This window comes from Lonchura striata, chromosome 8 (genome assembly GCF_046129695.1).
Source record: "Lonchura striata isolate bLonStr1 chromosome 8, bLonStr1.mat, whole genome shotgun sequence".
NCBI classification, from domain to species: domain Eukaryota; kingdom Metazoa; phylum Chordata; class Aves; order Passeriformes; family Estrildidae; genus Lonchura; species Lonchura striata.
The window spans coordinates 38,465,907-38,489,539 of record NC_134610.1 but is presented as its reverse complement, the minus strand read 5'-3'; the positions used below and the strand labels follow the sequence as shown (position 1 = coordinate 38,489,539).

The 23,633-nt window shown below is 50.9% G+C and overlaps 2 protein-coding genes across 2 annotated transcripts; one reads left to right on the top strand and one right to left on the bottom strand.

The window, feature by feature from the left end:
- The first annotated feature begins 12,001 nt into the window (after positions 1-12,001).
- On the top strand, positions 12,002-18,096 carry RAB17 (RAB17, member RAS oncogene family). The gene is made up of 7 exons (XM_077784832.1): positions 12,002-12,105; positions 12,514-12,600; positions 15,385-15,544; positions 16,469-16,620; positions 16,814-16,939; positions 17,131-17,224; positions 17,586-18,096. Exons 3-7 carry the CDS (start codon positions 15,388-15,390, stop codon positions 17,696-17,698), a joined length of 642 nt encoding a protein of 213 aa, XP_077640958.1. The 5' UTR covers positions 12,002-12,105; positions 12,514-12,600; positions 15,385-15,387; the 3' UTR covers positions 17,699-18,096.
- A 697-nt stretch (positions 18,097-18,793) lies between these two features.
- Positions 18,794-20,249, bottom strand: PRLH (prolactin releasing hormone). The gene is made up of 3 exons (XM_077785230.1): positions 20,210-20,249; positions 19,204-19,373; positions 18,794-18,942 (listed from the first exon to the last, which is right to left on the bottom strand). The coding sequence occupies exons 2-3, from the start codon at positions 19,301-19,303 to the stop codon at positions 18,794-18,796; spliced, it is 249 nt and encodes an 82-aa protein (XP_077641356.1). The 5' UTR covers positions 19,304-19,373; positions 20,210-20,249.
- Positions 20,250-23,633: the final 3,384 nt, after the last annotated feature.

Below are 23,633 nucleotides of genomic sequence, written 5' to 3'. Positions count from 1 at the left end.
GGAAAGAGGCTACAAATCCCACCCACTCCCTTCTGACCAGAAAGCTGCATTTAATCTTTATGATTTAATTTTACCATTGATTTAAACTTGATTGAAATAATAAGCAACACTTGCCCACTCAGTATTTCTTGTCAGTTTTCATGTACAACACCTGAGATTTGAATCATCCTCAGACTGACTGGGTAATATACTGCATCGATGGTGCTCCTTGTACCTGGGACTATTTATCTTTGCAAGAATCAAATTATTATTTTGTCAGCAGAAGCAGATGGATGAGTCCCCCACCTTGCTTGGGCAGCAGAACGCATCACACCCTCAGATTTGGTGTCAGGTTTACTCTGACCCCACACAAGTGGATTAAAAAGGACTTGCTTTTTGCTTCGCAAGGCAGCACAAGGGCTTTCAACTGAGCTCTCACCCTGGAGGCAAAGCTCACTGGGTCTGGTTTTCCTAGATATCCCTCAGGCTTCCCTTCTTCACCTCCCCAAGCCCTGGCTTAGCACTACCACCCTTTCAGGCTCTACATAACTCATTCCCTGAGCCCTTATCCTTGCATTTGCCCCTGCCCTTTGAGGAATTCTGGCTAGAGAGGCGGGGCAGTGCCTTATTTTTAGGTCCCTGTTACCCAGAGATTTTGGCCACCTGTGCAGCTGCATCACGGTATCCATGCAAGGAATTTCCCCGTTCAGGGGTGCAGTAGGATTTGCATCAGTGCTGTCTGCCTGCCTGGCTGAAAGCCTTGCAGAGCCTTGGGCTAGGCAGGTTTTTTTGTCCAAAAACTGGCTATTGAGGTGACAAAGGGAAGGGGAGGAAAAATAGAGGGGAAATAGAAATCTCGGGGGGCAAAGGGGGAGGAGAGGGGAAGAGAAATACAAGGGAAGGATTAAAGAAATGTCTGGGAGAAAGAGAGAGGAAAGAAACAGAGAGGAAAAAAAGAAATCCAGTGGAAAGATGGGAAAGGGGGAGAAGAAAGAAATAGAGCAGGGTAGAAAGGAAGAAATAGACAAAGGAAGTACAGGGCAAGGGGAAAAGAAAGATGGAGGAGGGAAGGAAGAATTAAAAGATTAAAGCAGAGAAACTGGAAGAGAACACGCTGGTGGGTGACTGCAGTGAGATTTCAAATCACTCACTGAATGCACTCTGCAGTGTAAGAAATCCTTCTCTTTCCCTGCATTCCAGACACACACAGTAAGTTTTTTTTTTAAATATAGACAAAATAAGCCATCTTGTTATAAAAATACTATACATAGATAATTTGTCCAGATAAATTTGAAATAATGGTGCAAACCACGTTGGTTTTGGCTGCACTGTGAAGAGCAGTGAGTGCAAATGAAACACTGAAAATAAAACACTTATTTTAACAAGCAACACAAGGGCGAGGCTAGTTTTGTCTGGAAGTCATGACTGTGATGAATGATAGTCGGACAACACTGAGTATCCCATGCCAGTTTTAAAGGGCTCTATTATTAAGTGAATAATACATCCCTCATTCTCCAGTATCCTGTGTCCAAGGAGGCTGCTTTGTGCAGAGCACACCCTAAAAGATACAATTTTCCCTCTGTGCTGCTCTTAAACCAAACCCTCTTGTAAAACCCCACTGTTGAGAATCAGAACAAGCAATCAGCTGTTCAAACTGGTGGTGGTGTACTTGAGGAACCTCTTTTACATAATGAAATGGATGTTTTTGTGTCCTGGAAAGGAAAATGTGATTACATTTATATTAGAGGCAAGCCTTGGAATGGGGGAATCCAGTGGCTGAGTGTGTGAAAAGAAAGCACAAGGGCACCTCTCCACTCCACTGTAAGGTCATGACATCTGCCAAATCAGAAATTAAGCCTGGCAGCTTTAACAAGTTGTCCATTTGTCCAAGGAGAGTGGAATGCTTTAAAAACCTTGGAAAATCCAACTGAGGAGGCCAAAATTTGAGATTGTCAGGATACATGAGATGAGCAGGGCTCCATTAGCATTGCGATATTTTGCAAACATAACAGCAGTGGTATCCTGCAGGCTCTACAGAATTTATTAATGGAAAAAAATTACATCACAGACAAGTATGTGCTGGCACAGAAATTCTGCAGGAAAATGAAAAAAAAAAACACTTGTGCAACCAAGGTGATCCTCCCCAGCAAATCAGACCTCCTGGGAAAATCTTTCAGGTGTGTTGCCACATCTGAGCAGTGTCAAGACAGGGATGAGGGGACTGGTGGTGTCCATGTGTACTTTGCCTGGATGAAATTCCTTACTGTTATTCCATCTCTTCAAGTCAGCAGGGTCATTATTTGCATCAGCAGAGCTCTGGTCCTTTGGGAGCCTTGCTTAGCTTTGTCATGTCTAGCCTGGAGTTTGTAGTCACACAGCAAAGCCAGAACTGATTAGTGTCTTCCCAGCTGGTCCAAAAAAGAGATCCATGGGCTTGGGTTGGCCAGGGAGAATATTGTGGGCTTCCAAGCCAAGCTTTAGGAGGATGGGAGAAAAAAAAATCCCACAACAGCAGCAGCCCTTGATTGCTTTTACCAACAGCATGATGTGGGTTTTTTCTGAAAAAAGCTTATTGGTTGACTTCATCTTGCCAAAACCCCTTAATGAGTTATTGGCCTCTTTAATCACCTTAGCATGCCATGAGAGATAGTTTTCCATTTGTGAATTTTTCACAGGTCACTAAAGATGCCACTTTGGGGAGCTCGAGGTCTCAGCATTGGATCACTTTTAGGGTTGAGGAAGAATCTTCCCTTGGAGTGAATTTTTCAAAGGTTAACCTCGGGGTTAACCTTTGAAAAAGTGATTTCATTTAGTATTTTCTTGTGTACCCTGGCACAAGCAGGACAGCACTAATGAAATAAACCAATGACACAGAGTTGAAGTGTCACCAAAAAAGAAGGGTAAAGTCATACAACAGGTTAAGGACTTGAGAAACAAGTAGAGTGAAATCAAGCAGACAGCCAATACCATGCCAGAGGCTAAATTCATGATCTCACCAATTGTTAATATGGGAAAAGGAGGAAATGCTGGGATCACAAACTGCCTATGGGTTGGTTGCGTGCCACCATCACAACAGAAACACCAAAACACTGCATTTGAGAGCACTTCAATAAAGGGTCATTGCACAATCATTGCAAGACTTTACCTAAAATGGTGCCACAAGCCTGCTTTTTCATATTAAAAATAAATCAAACTTGAATAGCTGTGGAGAAAAAAGCTCCTAGGATAAGCAGCAGGAGGACTTTACTGAGATGAGGAGGAGTTGGCTTGTGTGTTCACAGTGCATCTCTCTTCTATGAAGTCCTTCGGAGATAAGTGGGATGGGGATGACGCTATGTAAAGCTTAAAGCCAAGTCAGCACAAAAGCAAACAGCTAAACAGAAAATGTATAATTCTAGTGGATAGCAGAGATTTCTTGCCAAATTTCTGAACATGCACCCCAAAAAAGCTTGTGAGTGGGTATGTCAAGTCTGTGGTAAGCACTACCCTGAGGGTCCGTCTGCCCTAGCAAGCACTGTTCCAAACACTGCAGGCTTTTCACCCTGCCAGGAAATCTGAGACATGGGTGTCCATCCCAGCTGACACTCAGTGACCCCAGAGAGGCTGTTCTTGTCCCATCGATGCTCCTGCTTGGAGGGCACCAGCCAGCCTTCACCCAGACCAGCATGTGCAGGCTCTGTGTGACTATGCCAGGCAGGGAGCTCATCTGCTATGTGCCAGCCGTGGCTGAGCTCACTGAGAGCAGCCCATCTCAGGCAAAAATGGGAACCTGCTCAAGACAGCCTCTGTGGACCTAATCTAATTAGCAGCAGACATGGCATGGCTCAGTGTTTCAGCAGAGCAAAGTGAAGCCAGCTCCACAGCAGCTGGGGTTGTGGGGAGCCAAAACCATCCCAGGCTGTCACCCAAAGCAGGATGGTCATGGTCTGCTGTTTGCTCTCTCTGCTCCTATCTGCTATTCCCAGCTTGCCACAGCACTGCTGAGCTCCAAATTTAGCTGCTTCTCCTGTGGCTTCCCCTCTTGATGTGCAAAAAAAAAGCTACATTCTAAGCATTCTAAGAGAGCCCTGTGCTATTTTCAGAAGAAAAGACATCCTGGTCTCTTCCACCTAGTCTAAAAACACCCCTTGTTCCCTACCTCAAGTGCTGTGGGTCTAAAACCTATTCCAGGTTGTGGGATGCCTCGCATCCCCTCAGCCTGCACTCCAGGTGGAATGCAGGCGAGAGATCAATGTACATATTTAATTTGGGAATACAACTTCTACATCTGTCCAAAAACATAGTCTGAACTAGTAAATCCTTCAGCCAGACAAAATCGGGCTGGCTTTGGTGCAAACAATGCATTACATCAGCTGGAGCAGCTGAGGAACTAACCCTGCATCACTTTGGGATTAATATATCAAAGCATTCCTGCTGCCGTGGTGCCGGTGTCCTCACCCCACTGACAGCCCGGAGACACGGGAGTGAGGAATCACATGGCCTTGATACAAGTTTCCCTCTGTTTTTCATGCTCCATGCTGTGTGGCCTCATCCACTCCCATCCCAAATGTTGCAGCATTAAGCTGAGCCACATTTTCCAACCAGGCCCTCCAGATTTTCTGAAACGCCAGTTGTTTTGGAACGGGCTAAAACATAGCCACAGCACATGGCCTAAAAACAACCAATTGTTTGCAAAAGACCAAGTGCTTGCACTAATTAGTCATATTGTGCTGTAAAATGCCATATGAACATGCTTTTGGAAGAGCTTTTGGGAAACCACATCACAGCGAAAACTCCCTCAGCTGGAGCGGAAGAGGAAGGAGGTGCTGTTTACTGTCCCCATGGAAATCTACCCAGATTCATCCAAGGCACAAACCAGAGGCAAACCATCCCTCTTCTCAAGCGCAGAAAGCTGTGCTCTGCTTCAAACCATCTCTCATTCTTGTCAGGGAAGAGGTATTTTCCACTCACCTATTCTATAGCAAAGTGAAAAATGGCCAGGCCTGTTCTCAGGGAATGGTTCCAACCACTTGACATCAGACAGAAGAGAACATGTCTCGCTATAGGACACGTGAAAGCATGACGCGAGCCACCTGCTATTTGCAAGGTAAAGAAGAAAGTTTTTTCTCTGACTCTAACTTTTATACTTTCCCAAAGGTGACATTGGATTGGAGAGTGAATGGGCCACCTCTCCAAAGACATTGGACAAACCACTAGTACATTAAGTTTCTTTACCCTCATAAAAGAATGCAAAACAATATGTTGTTTATAGAAATTGTGTGGGAAAGTTCTCCAACAGAATGTAAACTCAGAAGGCTTTAGAAAATCTTAAGAATCAGAGTGACACACATGCACAGAAGAAGCTGTGCATCCCTACCCCACCTCCTGTCACCTCTCCAGTCCCCCACCCACACAGAACAGCAACGAACCAGCCATGGTAGCTAACAATTCCTGGCTTTCCTAATGCCATGCTGGTGCTAAAGGATTTCACATTCCAGCTGGGATAATCACCAGCAGGGCAGGAAGGCAGGTCATTATAGTTTCCTGAAATAAAGAACTTCGCCTAAACTGGGAAGTGAAACATGATACTGGTAACAAAACATTAGAGGAAACGGAGACAAAACATCTGTGATGATAAGTGTGATAGAGCTGATGCATCTGATTCTAAATCATAACACATTTTTCTGGCATCCATAGCATTCCTGGGTTTCCATGCAGAGTGACTGATGAATGGCATATGGGGCTGACTCACCTGCCCAGTGCCTCATGGGGAATCCCAACCCAGTTCATCCATCTCAGCCCTGCAGCAGGTATTGTGCTCTGCCATTTTCCTGTGAGCTTTTCCTCAGTGCTAATTATCGAGGCACTAAAACCCCTCTGGTCCTTCCCAGAAGGAATCAGCTTCTCTCCTCTCCATCAACAAAAAGCCAAAACAGTCAGGCAACATTGTCAAAATCTGCAGTTTTTCGTTTTCCCTCCCATTGTAGCAACAATTAGAAGAATAATTTTTCCCCCCTCCAAACACAATGAGTTGCTGCAGAACCCTTTTGTTTCAGCTGCTGTAGAAACAGTAAATAAATAAATCAATAGGCAAATAAACCACAGAATACCCCAAACTGGACAGAGAGCAACATATTTTGCATCTAGAAACTACCAATTTCCACAGCCAGATGAACAAATTGTCAAGGATCATACTGGAAAAATATGTCAAAAACAGGAGTAAATGGTCTCTGCCACCAAGTCTCTTCTTTTCCTTCCTCCTGCCTTTCCTATCTGTGCCTTTCCCTAAGGACAGCTACCCAATATATTGCAGGGTTTCCAGCCTTAAGCCATGGATGTCTGGGCACTGTTAGGAGGAGGCACCTCCCCAAGGGCTGACAGGCACCGCCTTTGTTGCTCAACCACAATTTCTGCAGAGGTTTTCATCCTCTCTGACCTTGGAGCTGTGGTGGCAGAGGGGAAAGGCAGGAAAGACTCTTCTCTGCGTGGCCTCTTTTGGAGAAGTTACTAGGTCAAGTTTCTGAAACAGCCAGAGCACATCAGTGGCTCAGCTCAACTAATTAGAAATTCCCAAAATAATTTTTAATACCTTTTTCAATTACAAAAGGAGTTGCTCGAGGTAACAGCAGATAATGGTGTCGTTCCCCCCCCAGGCACCTCTGTTCCTTCCAAGTTTATTGGCAACAGATGACTCATTTCACCTCTGCCCAAGATGACTGCTTTACAGCTCTTCCAGCAGCATCTGGCCTTTAACGAGGTTACTCAGGCTCAAACTGATGAAATAATTTCTATTCTTGTGCCTATACAGACCATGCCTGTAACACACAGTGCCTGAGAGCAAAAACCAACTGAAAACCAGCCAAACATTTAGATGTGACCTGAAAAAGCAAAACTGTGCTGTGGCCACAGGCCTGGCTGCCATGGAGAGGCAAAATCTGTCATAAAATGCCCTGAGAAGTTTTCTGGGCTAGGCATCCCCAAAGCTGGGTGGGGACTTCAGGGAAACTAAGCTCATATTCACACCCACATGAGCTTTTCAAGTCTGTGCGAGACAGCATTGCTTAAATATTTCTCTTTCCATGCAGAGGCAAAACATTTTCAGTTGCATTTGATACAGCTGCCTCGCAAACACAGAGAGATGAACCGCTTCTGGGGGAGATTATTGAGCAACTTTTGGCTGTGAAGGAGCTCCTCTTTAGCCCTTTGCTTGGAAAGGTACCACCTACAGCCATTTTAAGCTTGGTTTCCAAAGGGAACATGTGTGATTAGTCTCACACTAAAAGCTGAAGCCAGCTGGCCAGTTCCACCAAGTTTTCCTCAGAGGTCAAGGTCTGTCCCAGATGTGACATCCCCACTGGTAAAAAGCAGCACATGGGGCTCAGGGTAGGCACCAGATGCTGCACGTGGAAGAGAGTGTTTAAATGCTTTAATGATGTAAAATGCTGCCAAACCTGCACCTTGTCAGATAACGATGTCTCTTGTTTCACAGAACCATTTCCTCTGTTTCCATGGCCCTCAGGGGCTTCCTGGAGCCAAAGGTCTCTGCCTGGCAGCTCTTCTGGCAAGATGGGCTGACTCCTGGAGGGGGATCCTCCTGGCCAAGGTCTGCTGAGAAATGAGAATGTGAAGTTTGAGATAAGCAAACTGTTCAATGTAGGCAACTTTACTTGAGCAAGCCACTTACATTTACTTTTCACCCAAGCTGCACTTTGCTTATTAGACATCAGGTAAGAACCTCAGCACCGACCTCAAGGCTATTTATTGTGACCTGTCAAGTGTAATTTCAGAGGCGAAAACAATCTCACCTGTCTCTTCAGGTGCTAATGCTGTAGGAAAGCCTTTCTTGTGGTTCACACTTGTATTCCTTTTGTAATTTAATGCCACCAGACTTCAAATGTTTATTGTAGTCAGTAGTTATTTTCCCTCCTCGGTATTTAACACATGCTAATGTTCACCATCACTTATCATCTGGGAGCTATTAATATTAAGTTTGTTTAATGTTTCCAAGCCAATCTCTGGAGTGTTTTAGCAACGTTAATAATTAATACAGGAAGACAAGCATTTTAGAGGCCTGAAGCAGTCCAGGGCAGGCTCACAGTTTTGAGCCAGTGTAAATGATCTGTTCACCATGACAGCTCCACCAATCCTTAAAATAGGCCTTAACTTTTTATCACTGTAACAGTGAGGACCTCAATCTTTTTTTTTTTTTTTTCCTTTTTTTTCATTAGCAAAGGCACAACCCTTGCTCCCCTCAAAACAAAAAGATCTTCTAATGCTGCATGGCAGTGGTGACAGACCTTGCCTGTATGATCATCAGTGGAATACCCTGGGTTTTCATTACTTCATCACACACAGAAAAGGAGAAACAGCAAAGACCAGGACATGTCAAGTATTTCCATTCTGTAATTTAACTCCTTAGCCATGTTGTGTATGAAAACCACCACACAAACAAGGGATGGCACGTTTAACAGCGTAGGTATGGCACACAGTTTTGAGAAGATAGTTTGCTGTGACCTCTGGATGCATCAATTATTTTGAATTTATTTTGCTGACCATGGTTTCAGGTGTTTGTTCTTGAAAAATTAAGAAATAAGAGTGTTTTGGATACAAACTGACCAATCAGGAACAATTTTGTGGTGTTTAGGGACCTCAGAGGACCAAAAATGCTAAAGATGAGGACAATTCCAGAGCAGTACAAAGTCTAAGCCTCATTTCAACAGCATGGGAACTTTGCTAGTGATCCGACCTCCTGAGCTGGGCTGCTTGCACAGGGCACACCAGGGACCACATGGAATCCGTGTGGATGAGCCCAAGGAGAAGGGGTGAAACAAGTCAGAAGAGAAAAAAGAGCTCTTCTCACAGGCAGACAGCTAACAAGTGGCAAAGCTGAGGTTTCAGCCTCTGTATTCAGCTCAGGGCTGTGCCTTTATTGCCAGACTCTGCTGCCTTTTCCACACAACAGCTCTTCCTTAAGCAAGGGAGGATTTACAGTGTCCATATCGATGCTTCCTCAAGCAGTCCCAGTCAGGGAGAACCAAGTGCTACACAACCACTGAAAAAGAACCCTCCAGGAGTTTCTAAACTGTCCCACAAAGATCTGTGTGCTTGTGCCTCCTTTAACTCAGAAAAAGGAGGAAGGAGAGGTGTCCTGTTCAAAGTTACGCAGCAGGCAGAGCCAGAAATACAAGATTATTGGAATTACTCTTGAGTGCTTAGCCTAGAAGTTTTATTTTGACCTCCTCTGGAATTCTTGTGCACCACTTCCATGTCAGCTTTTTCTTCACAGTTAAAAATCAAATAAAAAGGCTGAGGTGGAACAGTGGGGAGAGGTCTACAAGGTGTATTTGATCCACACCACTCCTGTGGCCAGACCCATCCTCCAAATTCTCATGACACAATTACATCAGGCGGCTCTAAAATGAAATGCAGTCCCTAAACCTCAGAAAAACAACCCATGTCCAGTTTTTACCAGTAAAATTTATTTCCAGAGAGGATCCCTTCACTGCACAAGCACAGCAAGGTGTATCCCCAAGTTTGTGCAGGATTCTCCAGGTGCTCTACTCTTCCAGTACCAATGCAGCCACAGTCTCTATTTGCAAACCACTCACCACTGAAAGGGTCTGATCCTCAGCATCCTGCATATTTTCCCTCAGAAGAAGCAGGCAAGCAGACAGAACAACCACTGGCTCTCTGGCACTGCAACAGTGCTTATCAGAGATGTTCACATTCCAGTTGTTTGGAGAGCAAAGAGCAAGAAAAGCTTGGCTGTCCATCCACATTTCTGGCAGGAGACCTCAGTGCATTGCTCCTGGACTGGTGCCTGTTTGGCTGGCCGGGTCAGACATGAGACTGGGCAGCAGCATCCTCGCTGTCGGAAAAGGCAGATGAGCTGTGCCCTCTAGTGGGTCTGGCTCAGCAGGAGCTCAGAGGAGCCTTCCAGGGGAGGCTGTCCCATCCCACACAAGGGACAGCTTCCCCTGGGCTCTGCAGGCCTCCAGCCAGGCCATGGCACTTATCCCCACCACCTTCTTTTATAAAAGCCCTTCACAAAGGCCTCTGAGATGTGACATCTGCTGGGGCAGAGGAGGCTGGTATGAAAATAACAGAGCAGCACAAACTGGGAATGAAGTTTCTCCTAGTCCTGACAAAGCCATCCATTCATAAAGCTTCAAAACCTCCCAGCCTTTTTTTCCTACTAAAAATTAGATGCATAGTGTAGGTGCATGATGCTACCAGAGCCTGTAGGTCCAAACCAGTGGGTAAAATCATTGATGTGGGCAAGGATTCCTGTTGCAGCAACCCCATCTCAAGATATCCACATTCAGCGCTTCCAAAATCCTGAAACATCTTCCTTCCCCCTTGTTGTACCAGTGCAACTTTGCACAGGGTCACAGAGACTCACACTGAAGGACTGACTAATCCAAAGCCCTAGAAATAAAATAAATAAATAAAAAAAAAAAAAAAAAAAAAAAAAAACAAAAAATAAAAAGCTTTAAGTCAGTTCCTTTGGGAAACAAGTTATAAGAAAGGGGTGGGAGCACATTGAACTGTTTCTGGGCTGGAAAAACTGTACTTATTCATAGAGTTGTTAGGAACTGTGTTCAAAGGATCCCCAAATCCAGTGCGAGCCTCTGCAGAGCTGATGGGAAGGACCTGGGAAATGAAACTGTACATGGCTTTTCATCACTGAAATGGGAAGTAATTGAACCACAGTGCTTAGGCCTTGGAAGTCACAAGACACATTTTTCATTTCAGTACTAGCATGATATTGTTTTTAAGCTTTCTTGTAGGACTTCTGCTTTTCATCCTGTTCCCTATAACCATTAGGACTAGATTTTGTTATGTCTGTTTCACTTCCAGATATCTTGCTTGAAGGAAAGACACTATGACAAGAGGAGTGACAGAAACACAGAATTATTGTCATTCAGATGTCTAAATATCAGATCTCCCCATTCTCACTCCAGACCCATTATCCCAATGCAGTATAGCATGCTGTGATTTCTCTCTCAAGATACTGAACAAGAGCAGCCTTCTGCAAAACACTGAGCCCCAGGGGCCTGGGGTAACCATCTATTACCTTAATTAACAGGCAGTAAAACGCTCAGTTTTTGCTCACTTTGTATCTCCCAAACTCAGGAGCAGCCCAAGCATTTTACCAGACAAGTGGGCACATCTTCTCCCACAAAGCACATCCCCTTTGCAATCCCAAGCCCAGGATATCTGAGCCCGTACCTGGCACGAGACCAAAGCCAGGTCTAACGTTCAGCAGCAGAAATTGCCATGTTATAAAAATCCAGAGAGCACAGATCCCGTGTGTGCCATGACTGCAGCCACACCCAGCCCTCCCTAATCCTCAAACCTTGGGGGGCCCGAGGGGGTTTTACCCCCATTTCCTTGGCAGCTGGGATGCTCTTGGATCCCAAGACATGGACAAAGTCCCGCCCACCCATTCATCCGTCTGTCTGTCCGTCCGTGCGTCCATCCACCGCCACCACCGCCAAAGCCCAGCGTGGGGAGTGGGGAGGGAAGGACGGAGGCAGGGATGGAGGGTGCGGGGCCATGGCCACGGTGACAACACAACAGCCTCTCGCCGTCTTGCCTGGCCGCCAGAGCTTCGCCCTGGTGCCAGGTCTAAGGTTCACTGAGCTCGGGCTGCCTCTCTCACCTTTGACACCGCTCCCGGAGCCGGCGCTTTCGCTTTCAGCTGCTCCCGGCACGGAGAGGCTCGGCCCCAGGGATGGGGCGGCCAGCCTGCCAGCCCTGACACACGGACCCGGCCCTGGCGGGACGGCGAGGCTTGGGAAGGCGGAGGCATCCTCCGCAGGACACAAGGACTCGGGAAGGTGGAGGCATCCTCCGCAGGACACAAGGATTCGGGAAGGAGAAGGCATCCTCCGCAGGACACAAGGATTCGGGAAGGTGGAGGCATCCTCCGCAGGACACAAGGATTCGGGAAGGAGAAGGCATCCTCCGCAGGACACAAGGACTCGGGAAGGTGGAGGCATCCTCCGCAGGACACAAGGATTCGGGAAGGAGAAGGCATCCTCCGCAGGACACAAGGATTCGGGAAGGTGGAGGCATCCTCCGCAGGACACAAGGATTCGGGAAGGTGGAGGCATCCTCCGCAGGACACAAGGATTCGGGAAGGTGGAGGCATCCTCCGCGCAGGAATTCCCCAGCGGGCAGCCCCAGCCCCGAGCCGCCCCCTCCAAGGCGCCTTTCCCAGGCGAGCTCTGGAGAGCCTCTCATCCTCTCATCCTCACGGAGCAGCCTCGCGTCCGAGGCACGAAGGGTGGCACGGTCCTCGGTGACTCCTGCCCAAGGAAAGAGGCTTTAGGAAGGCCTCTGCCCTACCCCATCCTCCCAGAGCTGTTGGGAAGGTGTCAGCAGAGCTCTGGGTCTCTCCCGCAGCCCAGGGCGGTCCCGTTTATTGCAGCCTTACTTCCCCGCGGGGTTAGAGATCCTCATTCCCTTCCAACTTCGCTTTGAGGGAGCTGCTTCTTCTGAGATACCATCACTGTGTAAATCTAATATTTACACTTTATGTCTTTGCAGTTGGGATTTTTTTCTATCCCCTGGTAACCCTGGCTTCAGTGAACTTTCTGAGTGGACACTTTCTTATTTAAGCCAGAGCTTAAGCAGGTAAGGAGGAGGCTCCCATAAGCAGAGCAGAGCTTTGAGCTGAATGCTAGAAATTTACTGGGGAGGTAGGTGCATGACAACTATCTTGTGTGTGTGGGGGGGGGGGGGGGGAGGGGGGAGAAAGTTAAGTATCTAAATCTGAAAGAACCTGAAATATTGTGTCTGAAACCTGCAGGGTTAAATACTGCAGACTTACACAATTAACTGTTGAAGTCCTGTAATTTTTCTGAAGTGCTTAGTAATTTTTGTTCTGGTTCACTCTTGCACCCCTTTGCAGAAACTGAGCAAATGGCTTTAATGGTATTAGGACCTAGAAAATCTTAGACACCAGTAAGACATCATTACATTTAAAGAAAATTAATTTGCCAGGAAACTAAACAGACTTTTAAATAAGACTTCTCAGTGACTCGATCCCCAAAGGCATGCATGACTTTTCTTTTATTACTGCTTTCCTATGGAAATAAAAGTCTTATCCCCTGACAACAAATACGCCAGAATCCCTCCTGCCCAGGTTAAAGATGCTGAACACAATTCCCTGGGTGCAGCAATGTTTAATCCTCCTCTAGGAAGTGAGAAATGATTGGTGTTGTGGCTGTTTGGGAACTCACCTTCAAGACAAGTGTAGGATCAAGCAAGCCTGCCCCTAATATTTGCTGCTAGACACGACTGCCTGAAAATATCAAGCTGTACCTGAAGACTAAATCCACCAGCAGGGTGTTTACACCTGATTGCAGATAAATTGGTTTATTTTCTCTGACTACACTGGATCTGAGGGGGTTGAGCTTTCCCTGACCCTCAGCATGTCCTCTTGGCACAAGGAGACTCCTGCACCACCTCAGCTGTTGCTCTCCAAATTGATGACAGTAGATATCTGGATGCTTTTCCCATAGTCCCTTATCCAGCAAGTGCAGGGTTTTACTCTGTACTCTCCTTTTCCAACAAAAAAAGAAGACAAAGGCCCCACCATTTCCCCTTAAATCCCATTTTCCACTGAATCAGAACAAAGTCACTTGTTTTGCTCCCTTGCCATCCTCCTCAGGTGGGAAGGGAGCCTCACCCTCTGCCTCTTAACATGGGGAAGAAAATTGTTTCAAGTGAACTTTGGCAAAACGCATTGCAGTAAATCTCAAGTGAGTTTTGTTCCAGCATCAACCCATCTTTCTCAGGTTGGACAGAGAGCAGCAGAGGGAAATTATGAGGAACTGTGTTTAGTATAGACAACCTTGGGTAGTTTTCAAGCAGCTTCCTGTTTCCTTAGAGAGTTTTATGGCTTATCACTGACAATAACTTCCCAGAATGGATGGCAGTTTTGTTCCCAGCCTACAAAGAGCCTCATGTATGTGATCAATACCCTAAGAAGGACATTCATGCTGTGCCACAGGGCTTATCTTTTTCCTGCTTGAAAAATATGAGTAACTAGCTGTTCTGCACAAACTGTGATTCTGCTCTTCATCACAGGGCTGCATGAGCTGGGGGAGATGATGTTACTTGTGTTTTTTAAGGGGATTAAAGCCTGTCTCACCCAGCAAAAAACTACTTAGATCTAAAGATACAGACCTGGGTTCAGCCAAGGAACACTCTTAATGACAGCCTTAATGAAGAACTAAAGGTTTGGAGCCTGCCAGATTGCAGAGGGAGGACAGGCAAAATAAAGGAGCCACGTGGGATGAGCAGCTCACAGGAACAAGGGGCTTTTGTCAGGAAAGGGAGCTGCAGGGACAGGGAGCTCCACTGCTGCTGCTGCTGCTGTAGGTGTCTTTGTAAAGGTACTTCTTGCTTCCACAGCCACGGCCCCGAGGCCCAGGTAGGAATTGCACCAATTCTTCATCAGAAGTCTTGCAGATCCCTGCTGTCTGCCCCACCAGGGCTTTCTTCCACATGGAGGGAAGGCTCCCATTCCAGCAGAGCTCACCCTGGCATCCTGCTCAGCCCAACACCCCGTGAACTTCCCTCTCTCCTCTATCACTGTCCACATGAGCTGAGTATTTTTGGAGGAGGAGCTCTGTGAGGAGGAACCAGGACAGAGCAGGGCAAAGTGTTGTTTGCTGCCTGCACTGGCAGTTCCCACCCAGCAGCGGGGCAGTGGCACTTCTGTGACCCAGGGCTGGGAGGAGGGGACACGCGTGTCACCCGGGAGGTCCCACTGCTCAGGGTACAGCCAAGGCTCTGCAGCAGCTCTCTTCCAGACAGGTTTGAGGCAATCCCTGTTACTGGGTCTGTGTTTCCCTGCCATCCCTGGGCACAGCAGGGTGGTCTGTCACACTCTGGGGTGACATGGGGGTGGCATTCCAGGGGCTTGGTTTGCCTGGGGGTCTTTACCCAGGGTGCAGGAGCATTTGTCACCTTCTTGATGTGCTGCTGCTCCTCAGGGGTGCTCGGGCCAAGGCCTCTCATTCCTGAGGTTCTCCTGATGAAACTCCTAGCCAGGATAAATGAGGGACATCAGCCTAAGCTCTTCCCCGGGGCTCTGGGGAAGGAGGTGTCCTGGAGAGCAAGGCACAGCCAGAAGGGATTTCCCTCTGCTGGGAAATTCCTCCTATCTCCTCCCCTACATCCAAGGAAGCTTCTGGCATCGAGTTCCTTCCTAAACATCTCCACCTCCTGGTCAAAGCTGACAGTGGCAGATGCTTTGATGCATTAAATGTGCAGCTTATGATATTAATAATTTGATTTTATTCCAGCCTCTTCTGGAGTTAAGCCCCACCTGCCCAGCTGCTGCAGGAGGCTCAGCTGATCCTGGGCTCACTGGCAGATGCCCATTGAGCAGAGCTGGTTTCCTTGCAGGGCATGGCACAGACAGTGACTCTGGGCATCTCCCCAGAGGGGCCTCGTCCCTCCTACATGTACAAGGTGGTCCTGCTGGGCAGCATGTCCGTGGGCAAGTCAAGCCTGGCCTACAGATACGTGAAGAACGACTTCAGGGAGCTGCTGCCAACCGTGGGATGTGAGTGAGTGGCTCCAACAGCTGGGTGGCTCTGGACACGAGACCAGGCCCGGTGCATTTCCCTGCAGCAGGGTGGGGTGCAGGACAGCTGCTTGGTCCATCTTGCAGTAGCACAGACCTACTTTGGAGCATGGTGCAGATTTGCCCAAAAGGCAGAACCTCCCCTTTCACATCTCTGCATTTCCAGCCCATTTCCAGCGCCAGGCCACAAGCAAAGCCACATCCACATTGCACAGGTCTGGCTTTGTGCTGCTTTGTAGAGGCAGGTGAGCAGCAGAATGATGAGTAAACTGTGCAGCCTATCTGCTCCTTGCATGCTGTGCTGCCTTCCCAGCTATTCAGGCACCCCAGGAGGGTCTCTTAGAAAGGTTTGCATTAAAGATCACCTAGTGGCAATTCCCCCTGCCTAGGTCCTGCAGCTCCTAGACATTACATATATTCATTTTATGAGATGCACCTGGGTTTTGTCTTAAGAAGGCACAGCAGGTACAGAGGCTTTGATCCCACCTGCAACTGAAGAGCCAGCTGGTGGAGCAGAGCAAAGTGGAGCTTCTCCTCTTGCCCCTCTGCTTGTGGACCAGACATCTGCTCCCTGAAGGAAAGGATGGAGGCCCCCCTCCAGTGGGAGCCCTTTCCATGGATATTCCCATTCACAGCTCTGACCCACCAGTAAGGTGGAGCTGTCTCTGGGGGCTATTCTGCAAAGCTCAGAGTTATCCAGCATCAAACCTGGTGTCATCCCCCCAGATCTGCTGCCAGGAAGGGCCACCTCAGCCCAGTGCCAGCGATCACAAGAAGTCCCCCCTGGATTCTGTGCATTAGAGCATCATTAATGACCTTCAGGATGTGTTTGGCCTCAGGGCAGGGGGTCTGAGCTCCCTGCTCTTGCTCCAAGTGAACACACACCCTGCATCTTGCCTGCAGGCTCCTTCTTCACACAGATACTCAACCTGGAGGAGGCCACTGTCAAGTTTGAGATCTGGGACACGGCTGGCCAGGAGAAGTACCAGAGTGTCTGCCACCTCTACTACCGGGATGCCCACGCTGCCCTCCTCGTTTATGACATTGCTAACAAGGTAAGGCTCTGGCAGGACCTGCCACCACTCAGGGGTGGTTTTCTGCTGCCATGAATCCCATTCAAGGGTGATTTATCCCTCAAGCAGAACCTCCCCACCCTCTCTGGTTTGGTGCCACCCAGCTGGCTTCGCCTGAGACAAAGGGATTAAATCAAAACCTGATCACTGGGTGGTTTTGTCTACATCTCTCCAGCAAACATTCAGCAGAGCAAAGCTGTGGCTGGAGGAGCTGGAGAAGAAATTCCTTCCTGATGAAATTGTGATTGCTCTGGTGGGCAACAAGACTGACCTTGCTGCTGAGCGAGAGGTCACCACTGAGGTGAGTGCCTGGGTTTCCCTCATCACCCCACACAGAAAGCACTGGGATACATCCAAGAAAAAGTTCCAAGGAAATTCAACCTTTTAAGAGGTTTTCAGACACCTCTGAAGTCCCTGTACATGAAATCCACCATAAAACTGAACGAGCAGCCCCAGAGCGGGCAGGGGAATAACTCTGCTTGTTTCTCTTAGGAGGGAAAAGACTTTGCACGAACAAAAGGCCTCCTGTTCATGGAGACATCTGCAAAATCCAACCACCAAGTAAATGATGTCTTCATGGCCATAGGTGAGTCATGGGATGGCTCCAGGTGAACCATGGCCCAGCCCCTGAAAGGTTCAGCCCCTTCATTGCCCTGCTTGTCACCGAGATGTTCCTCCCAGCCAGTCCAGCCTGCCCCACCCCTCAAGGCAGAAGGATGGACAGATCCACCCCGAGATATTCCAGTGTCAGACAGGGCTTCCAGGCCTTCTCCCAGAGCCACAATTGTATTTTGCACTGGTATCCAGTCTGGTAGTGCAACGGCGTCCCCAGCTCAGCTGTTCAGGGAGCTGTGGGATGGTGCCCTGGGGTGGGACACGGGGTGGCCATTGCATCCCAACCACTGGCAGGAGAAAGGAGCCCTTCTTTGCCTTGTGTTTCCTCCTAGTCCAGGAACTCCTGAGGAGGGAAAAAGAGAAGGCATCCAAGCCATCCCCACGTGGGAGGGTGACTGTGGACCTGAGGGCAAGCAGGACGAGCACGGGGTGCTGCCGGAGCTGAGGATGTGACACTCTGCACTCAGCAGGGCTGGACCCCACCTCCTTTGGGGACAGTGACAAAGCAGGGGGGCTCAGAGCTGCAGGGACGGCTCAGCCTGGCCACCCTCCCTCTCACAGCCCGTTCAGAGCCCATCCTGGGTACCCAGGGCCTCTTCACCCCTTTAGCTCCATCTTCAGCTGGGAGGTAAAGCACAGGGATTTCTTCCTCCAATCTTCCATTTCCAGAGAAAAGCACAAGCTGCCAGGAGCACTGCCACCAACCCTGACTGGTGACGTGCCCCCACCCCCAGCTGTCACCTCCTCCATCTCCCTTTCCCTCTGAAAAGGGAGGGTTTAATTTCCCAAAGCAAAGATCCCGGTGGTTTTACACCCAGGCTGCAAATAAAGAGAATATTGCCTTAAAGGTGTATTTTTTTCCCCACCTATCCTGCATGTCAGACTGTAGGGAACCACAGGAAGCCTGGGGGTGGCAGGGACCAGAGCCAGTGCTCCCCTCACCCCATCCACCCATTACAGGGGTCACAGCTCAACCTTGGGGGCAATCACCGAGCCAGAAGGGGGCCAAAGCCAACGTGTGGTGTCACAGTGCCCTGTGCCTTGCTGGGCCTCTCCTTTACACAATTTTGAGCCCACCGTGGGAGCTCCCCTTGGCTGGAAGAGAAGAAAAAACCACCTGTGCTCTCTCCAGAGGCAGCAGCACTCACCCTGTCTGCAGGGCAGTGATCTCTGAGGTTTTGGAGCATGGCAGTGTGGTGGACAGAGCATCACAATCTCCCCAGGTGTTTCTGACCCCAGCTCCCCAGAAATGGCATGCCTGTTTCTGTCCCCAGCTCATGGAAATGAAGGTGTTGGGGACACCCCTGGGAGACCCCTGGGAAAGGGGTCCCTCTGAGATCATTTTTAGGGTGTTTCTTGGGGTGTGAGGGGATAAATGTGAGAGGGAAGGGCTGTCCCACTGTCCCACAGGCGCAGTCCCACCGTCACACAGAAACCCATGGCGACCATGCAGATTTGGGGGTCGCACCACGCTGCGGATCGGAACAGAGAGGCTGGGACACGGGGGGAGAGGAGAAGGGATTTTATTGCCAGCTCCAGTTCAGGGGCTCAGCCGCAGCCGGGGCGGGCGGGGGGCGGCGCAGCCCCGCTGCCCGGGCCCGCCGCCCCCGCCCTGGGCTTGCCGCCTCCCGAAGCGCCCCACCGGCCGGATCCCGCGGCCCGTGTACCACGAGGGGTCGATGTCCGGGTCTGCGAGGGAAAAGCCGAGAGCCCGTCGGGGGTTGGGTGGCCGGGAAGGGGACGGGGCATTGCGCCCACGAGGGAGGGGATGGGAGCACCAGGGAGCAGGGAAAGGGGATGAGGAGGGTAAAAGCTGCTGCAAAGGCTGTTTGAAAGCGGACCTGTGCTCCAGCAGCTCCTCACCCCCCAAGTGCAGCTGAGCCTGGGGATGCAGAGGGGGCTGGAGGCAGGGGGTGGCTGGGGTGAGTCCCTTACTCATGTTCTCCTTACTCCTGATTTCCATGGAGCGCTCACGGACGCGGCCGTGGCTGGCGGGCAGGGTCAGGCAGACGAGCAGCAGCCACAGGAGGCAGGCGACCCGCAGCTTCATCCCCAGCACTTCCAGGCCGCTGTGACTCGGCTGTGAAGTCTCCTGAGCCCTGCTGAGGACTCCGATGTGACTGCAGGGGAGAAGGGATTTGGCTGTTGATGTGTGTCCCCGTCACAGCGTCCCTGGGCCAGCAGCAAAGGGCTTGGGGACAGCAACAGAGTTTGCTGGGGCTGACACCTCTGGGGAAAATACCACCTTCAAACATGAGCTGCGCAAACTTCATGGTCATTGAAATAGCTCTTGGTCCTAGTCTAGTGCCTTAGGACAGGCCTGATTTTCTCTGGGACCCTCAATAAACCTGTTGCACCCCAGAGCCCAAGGGAACAAGTCCACCACTGAAATGCAAGGCTTGCTGCAGAGCCACGGATGGGGGATGGATGATGGATGGATGGATGGATGGATGGATGGATGGATGGATGGATGGATGGATGGATGGGTAATGGATGCATGGACGATCACCTCTGCACCCTTGGCACCCACCCCTGGCCGCGGCTGCTGAAATGACAGCCTGGGAACACCCTGTGCCACACTTCACGGCACTGAGGCGCTGAGCAGGGGCAGGCTGAGCGCTGGGCTGGGTCTCTGCAGCCACCCAAAGCAGGGAGCAGGGAGGGGAGCCAAGCGGAGGAGCCGGGCGAGGCAGGACACGGCGGGGCTGCGGCGGCTGCTCCATTTCCAGCGACTTTCGCGAAGGAAAAGTGCTGAGCAGGAGACACACCGGGCTGCCGGGAGCTCAGGTGTGCTGTGGCCACCAACTTTTGGACCGCCCCCCCCCCCACCCCATCCCCACCAGCCGGCTGGACAGACGCGAGGACAGACAGACAGACGGAGGCAAAGCAGCGCTGGGGAGTTACCCAGCAGAAGAGCATCCCGGCAGGCAGAGAGGAGCGGCGGGGCCGCACTTACCGGGGCGGGGCGGGCAGAGGCGGCGGCTGCCGTCCCGCTGAGCCCGGCGCGGCTGTGCGAGCGGAGTCCCCGCCGGTGGCCGCTTTTATGGCCGGATCCGTGCTGATGTCAGAGGCGAGCCCCGGCGGGCACCGAGCCGGGGCATCTCCCCTCCCCGCTGTCCCCTCTCATCAAATCAGGATTTTCATGAGTCAGAAGGGACCCGCGTTTTATCTGACGCTGGCTGAGGGACACGGTTTGGCAATGTGTTAATCGCCGTCCTCGGCGCGGGGTTATTTCGGACAAGGGAAGTTTTCTGCTCCTTCTCCCACCCGGCGCCCGCTGCCGGGGTCGGGGTGCGCTGCTGCCCTGGGCGCTGGAGGGAGCGGCGTAACCACCGCAGGATTTGCACCGGTACCTCCACCCCTTCCCTCCGCTCACCCCAAAAAAACTGCTCCGGGGAAAGCAGAACACCAAATACAGAGACCAGAGGAAGGAAATGTGCCGGGAAACACGGGCTGGCAGGAAAGGGCTTATTCTCTGGGCGTGAGGGATCCAAATCCCCACCCCCGGCCCCCCACTCCCATTTAAAAGGGATTTTAAAATTTTCTGATGTTTATTCTGCTAGATGTGACACTGAAGGAGCCAGCCTGGGGTTCCAGCGTGAGGGGCAGTTGTTTCCAAACAGACAAAAGTGGGACTCGAGACATCCCAAAACAGGGACATCTCTGTGCTGGCAGGACTGCGAAGACACCGTCAGCAGTGTGTGGGCAGGGGAAGGTCTCTGTCTGCCACCCCTGTGGGGTGGCTTTGCCCTGGGACAGAGCAGTGCCCAGCACCCCTGCCCGAGCACAGCCCGTGCTGGGCAGAGGTGGCAGGAGCAGCGTGGGACACGGGGATTGCCACAGATGTGCAGCAAAGCAGGGGAAGGGCTGAAGAGAGGAGAACCTGCCCCAGCTTCGGCTTCAGCCAGGGAAATCCCCACCCCGGGCTCAACAGGCCCCTCTCCACCCCAGGGCTCCTAATATTTAATACAGATTTAAAGCAATCCCTTCATGCTGCGAGCTTGTGTTTCTTGTGGCTTCAGCTGCCAGACTGGGTTCAGGGTTTCCATGCAAGTTGGAGCTGTGCCCTCCTCAGCACCAGCCTGGGCACCTCCTTTGCCCGCTGGGCACCACTGACCCACCCCATCACACCTGTGGCCAGGTGGCCAGTGTCTGGCCAGTCATGTGGCCATCCTGATGTGCACCAGCTGCCCCCACTTGCCTTCAGTGCTGCTGGCTCAGCTCCTGCCTGCTCCACCTGGCCAGCTTTAAAGCAAGGAGTGCACAGGATGGTTAAAGAAATGGATGGGCACGGAGATGCTGGAGCAAGTCCAGAAGAGGCCATGAAGGTGCTCTGAGGGCTGGAGCCAGGCTGGGAGAGCTGGGGGTGCTCAGCTGGAGGAGCGAATGCTCTGAGAAGACCTTGGAGCCCTTGCAGTGCCTCGAGGGGCTCCAGGAAAGGGACCTGGGACCAGGGATGGAGGGACAGGACACAGGGAATGGCTTCCTATTGCCAGAGGGCAGGGATGGGTGGGATACTGGGAAGGAATTGTTGCCTGTGAGGGTGGGGACGCCCTGGCATAGGGTGCCCAGAAAACTGTGGCTGCCCCATTCCTGGAAGTGTTCAAGGCCAGCCTGGACAGAGCTTGGAACAACCTGGGCTAGTGGAAGGCATCCCTGGCCTTGGCAGGGGGTGTGAGCAGATGGGCTTTGAGGTCCCTTCCAAGCCCACCCATTCTGGGATTCCATGGGAAGAGAAAGGAGCCTTCACTCGAGTGCGCTGAAAAAACAGACACTGGGAAATGGGTGGGTGGTTCTGGACACAAAATTTGCTTTATTGCATGATTTAGTGAACATTTATTATAATTGCTACACAGGCAAATGGGTCAGGAAACCAGGAAAGAACAACTTGAGTGGCTACTGAACGATGCCTTGGTCTGCACTGCTGAGGTTCCCTGTGAGGATTCCTCCACAGGGTCAGGTGTGGAAGGACTGGAGTCATGGCTGGAACCAGACAAGCAGGAGATGGGGCTGGGGTGAGGGCTGAACCCTGATGCCAGAAAGGTGGGTGCGAACCCTGTGGATGATCTTGGTGGAGCTCCCTTTTCCAGCCCAGGAGCTGCCATCCCAGCACAGCCCCTGGCTGGATCCAGTGAAGCCGCAGTGTCTGGGAGCTTCTGTGAGAGTAGAGGTTTGCACTTACCCTTTTGAGCTTCAGGCCACAAGGATTTAATTTTAAATTAAGAAACTGGTTTTGTTTCCAGCTGGGAAGCCCAGACTGTGGACTTACAATACTCTCTGGGATGACCACAGGACCAATTCCTAGGCAGTTAGCAGCCTCTACTCCTACCAAGCCAAATGAGTGTTACTTGCTTGAGAGCTCACCCTACTGCTCGTAATTAAAGTGGTTTTAGCTCAGATGTACAGGAATTGCCTAAAATGATCCAGCCTGGGTGGCCATGCAGGGGAAGCTCAGCACTGGGCTGATGTCCCTGCTCCAGCTGTGAGCAATCCTCCCCCCTTCGCCCGCCGGGGAGGGAGGAGAGTGGGGCTGTACAGGACAGGAACTGAACAAAAAAAAAAACTCTTCTAAAGGGACCTGCAAGAGAAAGCAACCCTCTGCCCATCCTAATGGGTGTGGGGCCAGTACTGATCCACTGGGATCACTGGAGAGTTGAATACTGGAGGAAAACAAATGTCCTGGGGGAGCTGGGGCAGGCTGACACCAGGGGCCCAGGGCTGCTGTAACCCCTGGAGGTCATCACAGCCCTGCCTAAGGATGGGGTGGCCCTAAGAGGCTCCACAATGCCATCACCAGGGACAGGGGACATGCCCATCCACCCAAGTGCATCTTAGCAGGGGCTGACCCCTCTGTGGAGCACAGGAGCACCTACACCCTGCGTGCTGGGGTTCTGTCTCACCCTTGCTGAGACAGCCTCACACGCAGTGGAGATGTCTTCAAGAGCTGAAAAAGCAAGCCAATGTCCCCAACAAGCCCTCCAGCCTTTCCTCCCACTTTTCTTGCCACCACTCCCCTCAGGCCTCGCTTCACTCCCATCCCCTGATGGCCACAGCTGCTTCAGGCTGGTGGCAGAAGCCTCAGGGGGTGTCTGCATGGCTTGGGGCAAAGAGCAAGTGCTCCCTGGGGAGGGGACCAGCACTGATCTCATCCTCCTTTGCTGCTCAGGGCAGGGAAGCAAAGCTCCACGGGACAAGGCAGGGAATTGGGACCAGCATTGGGATGTGAATTCCTGCACTGGGATGCCCGGGTCCCTCTTCTACCTGGGCTACCCCAAGGGCATTCCACACTCACTGTCAGCTTCTGTCCCTGCTCACAGCAGCCTGGGAGAGAGCAGGGACAGGCACTGACAGCTTCTGCCTAGCGAGGGCTGTCCCTGCCC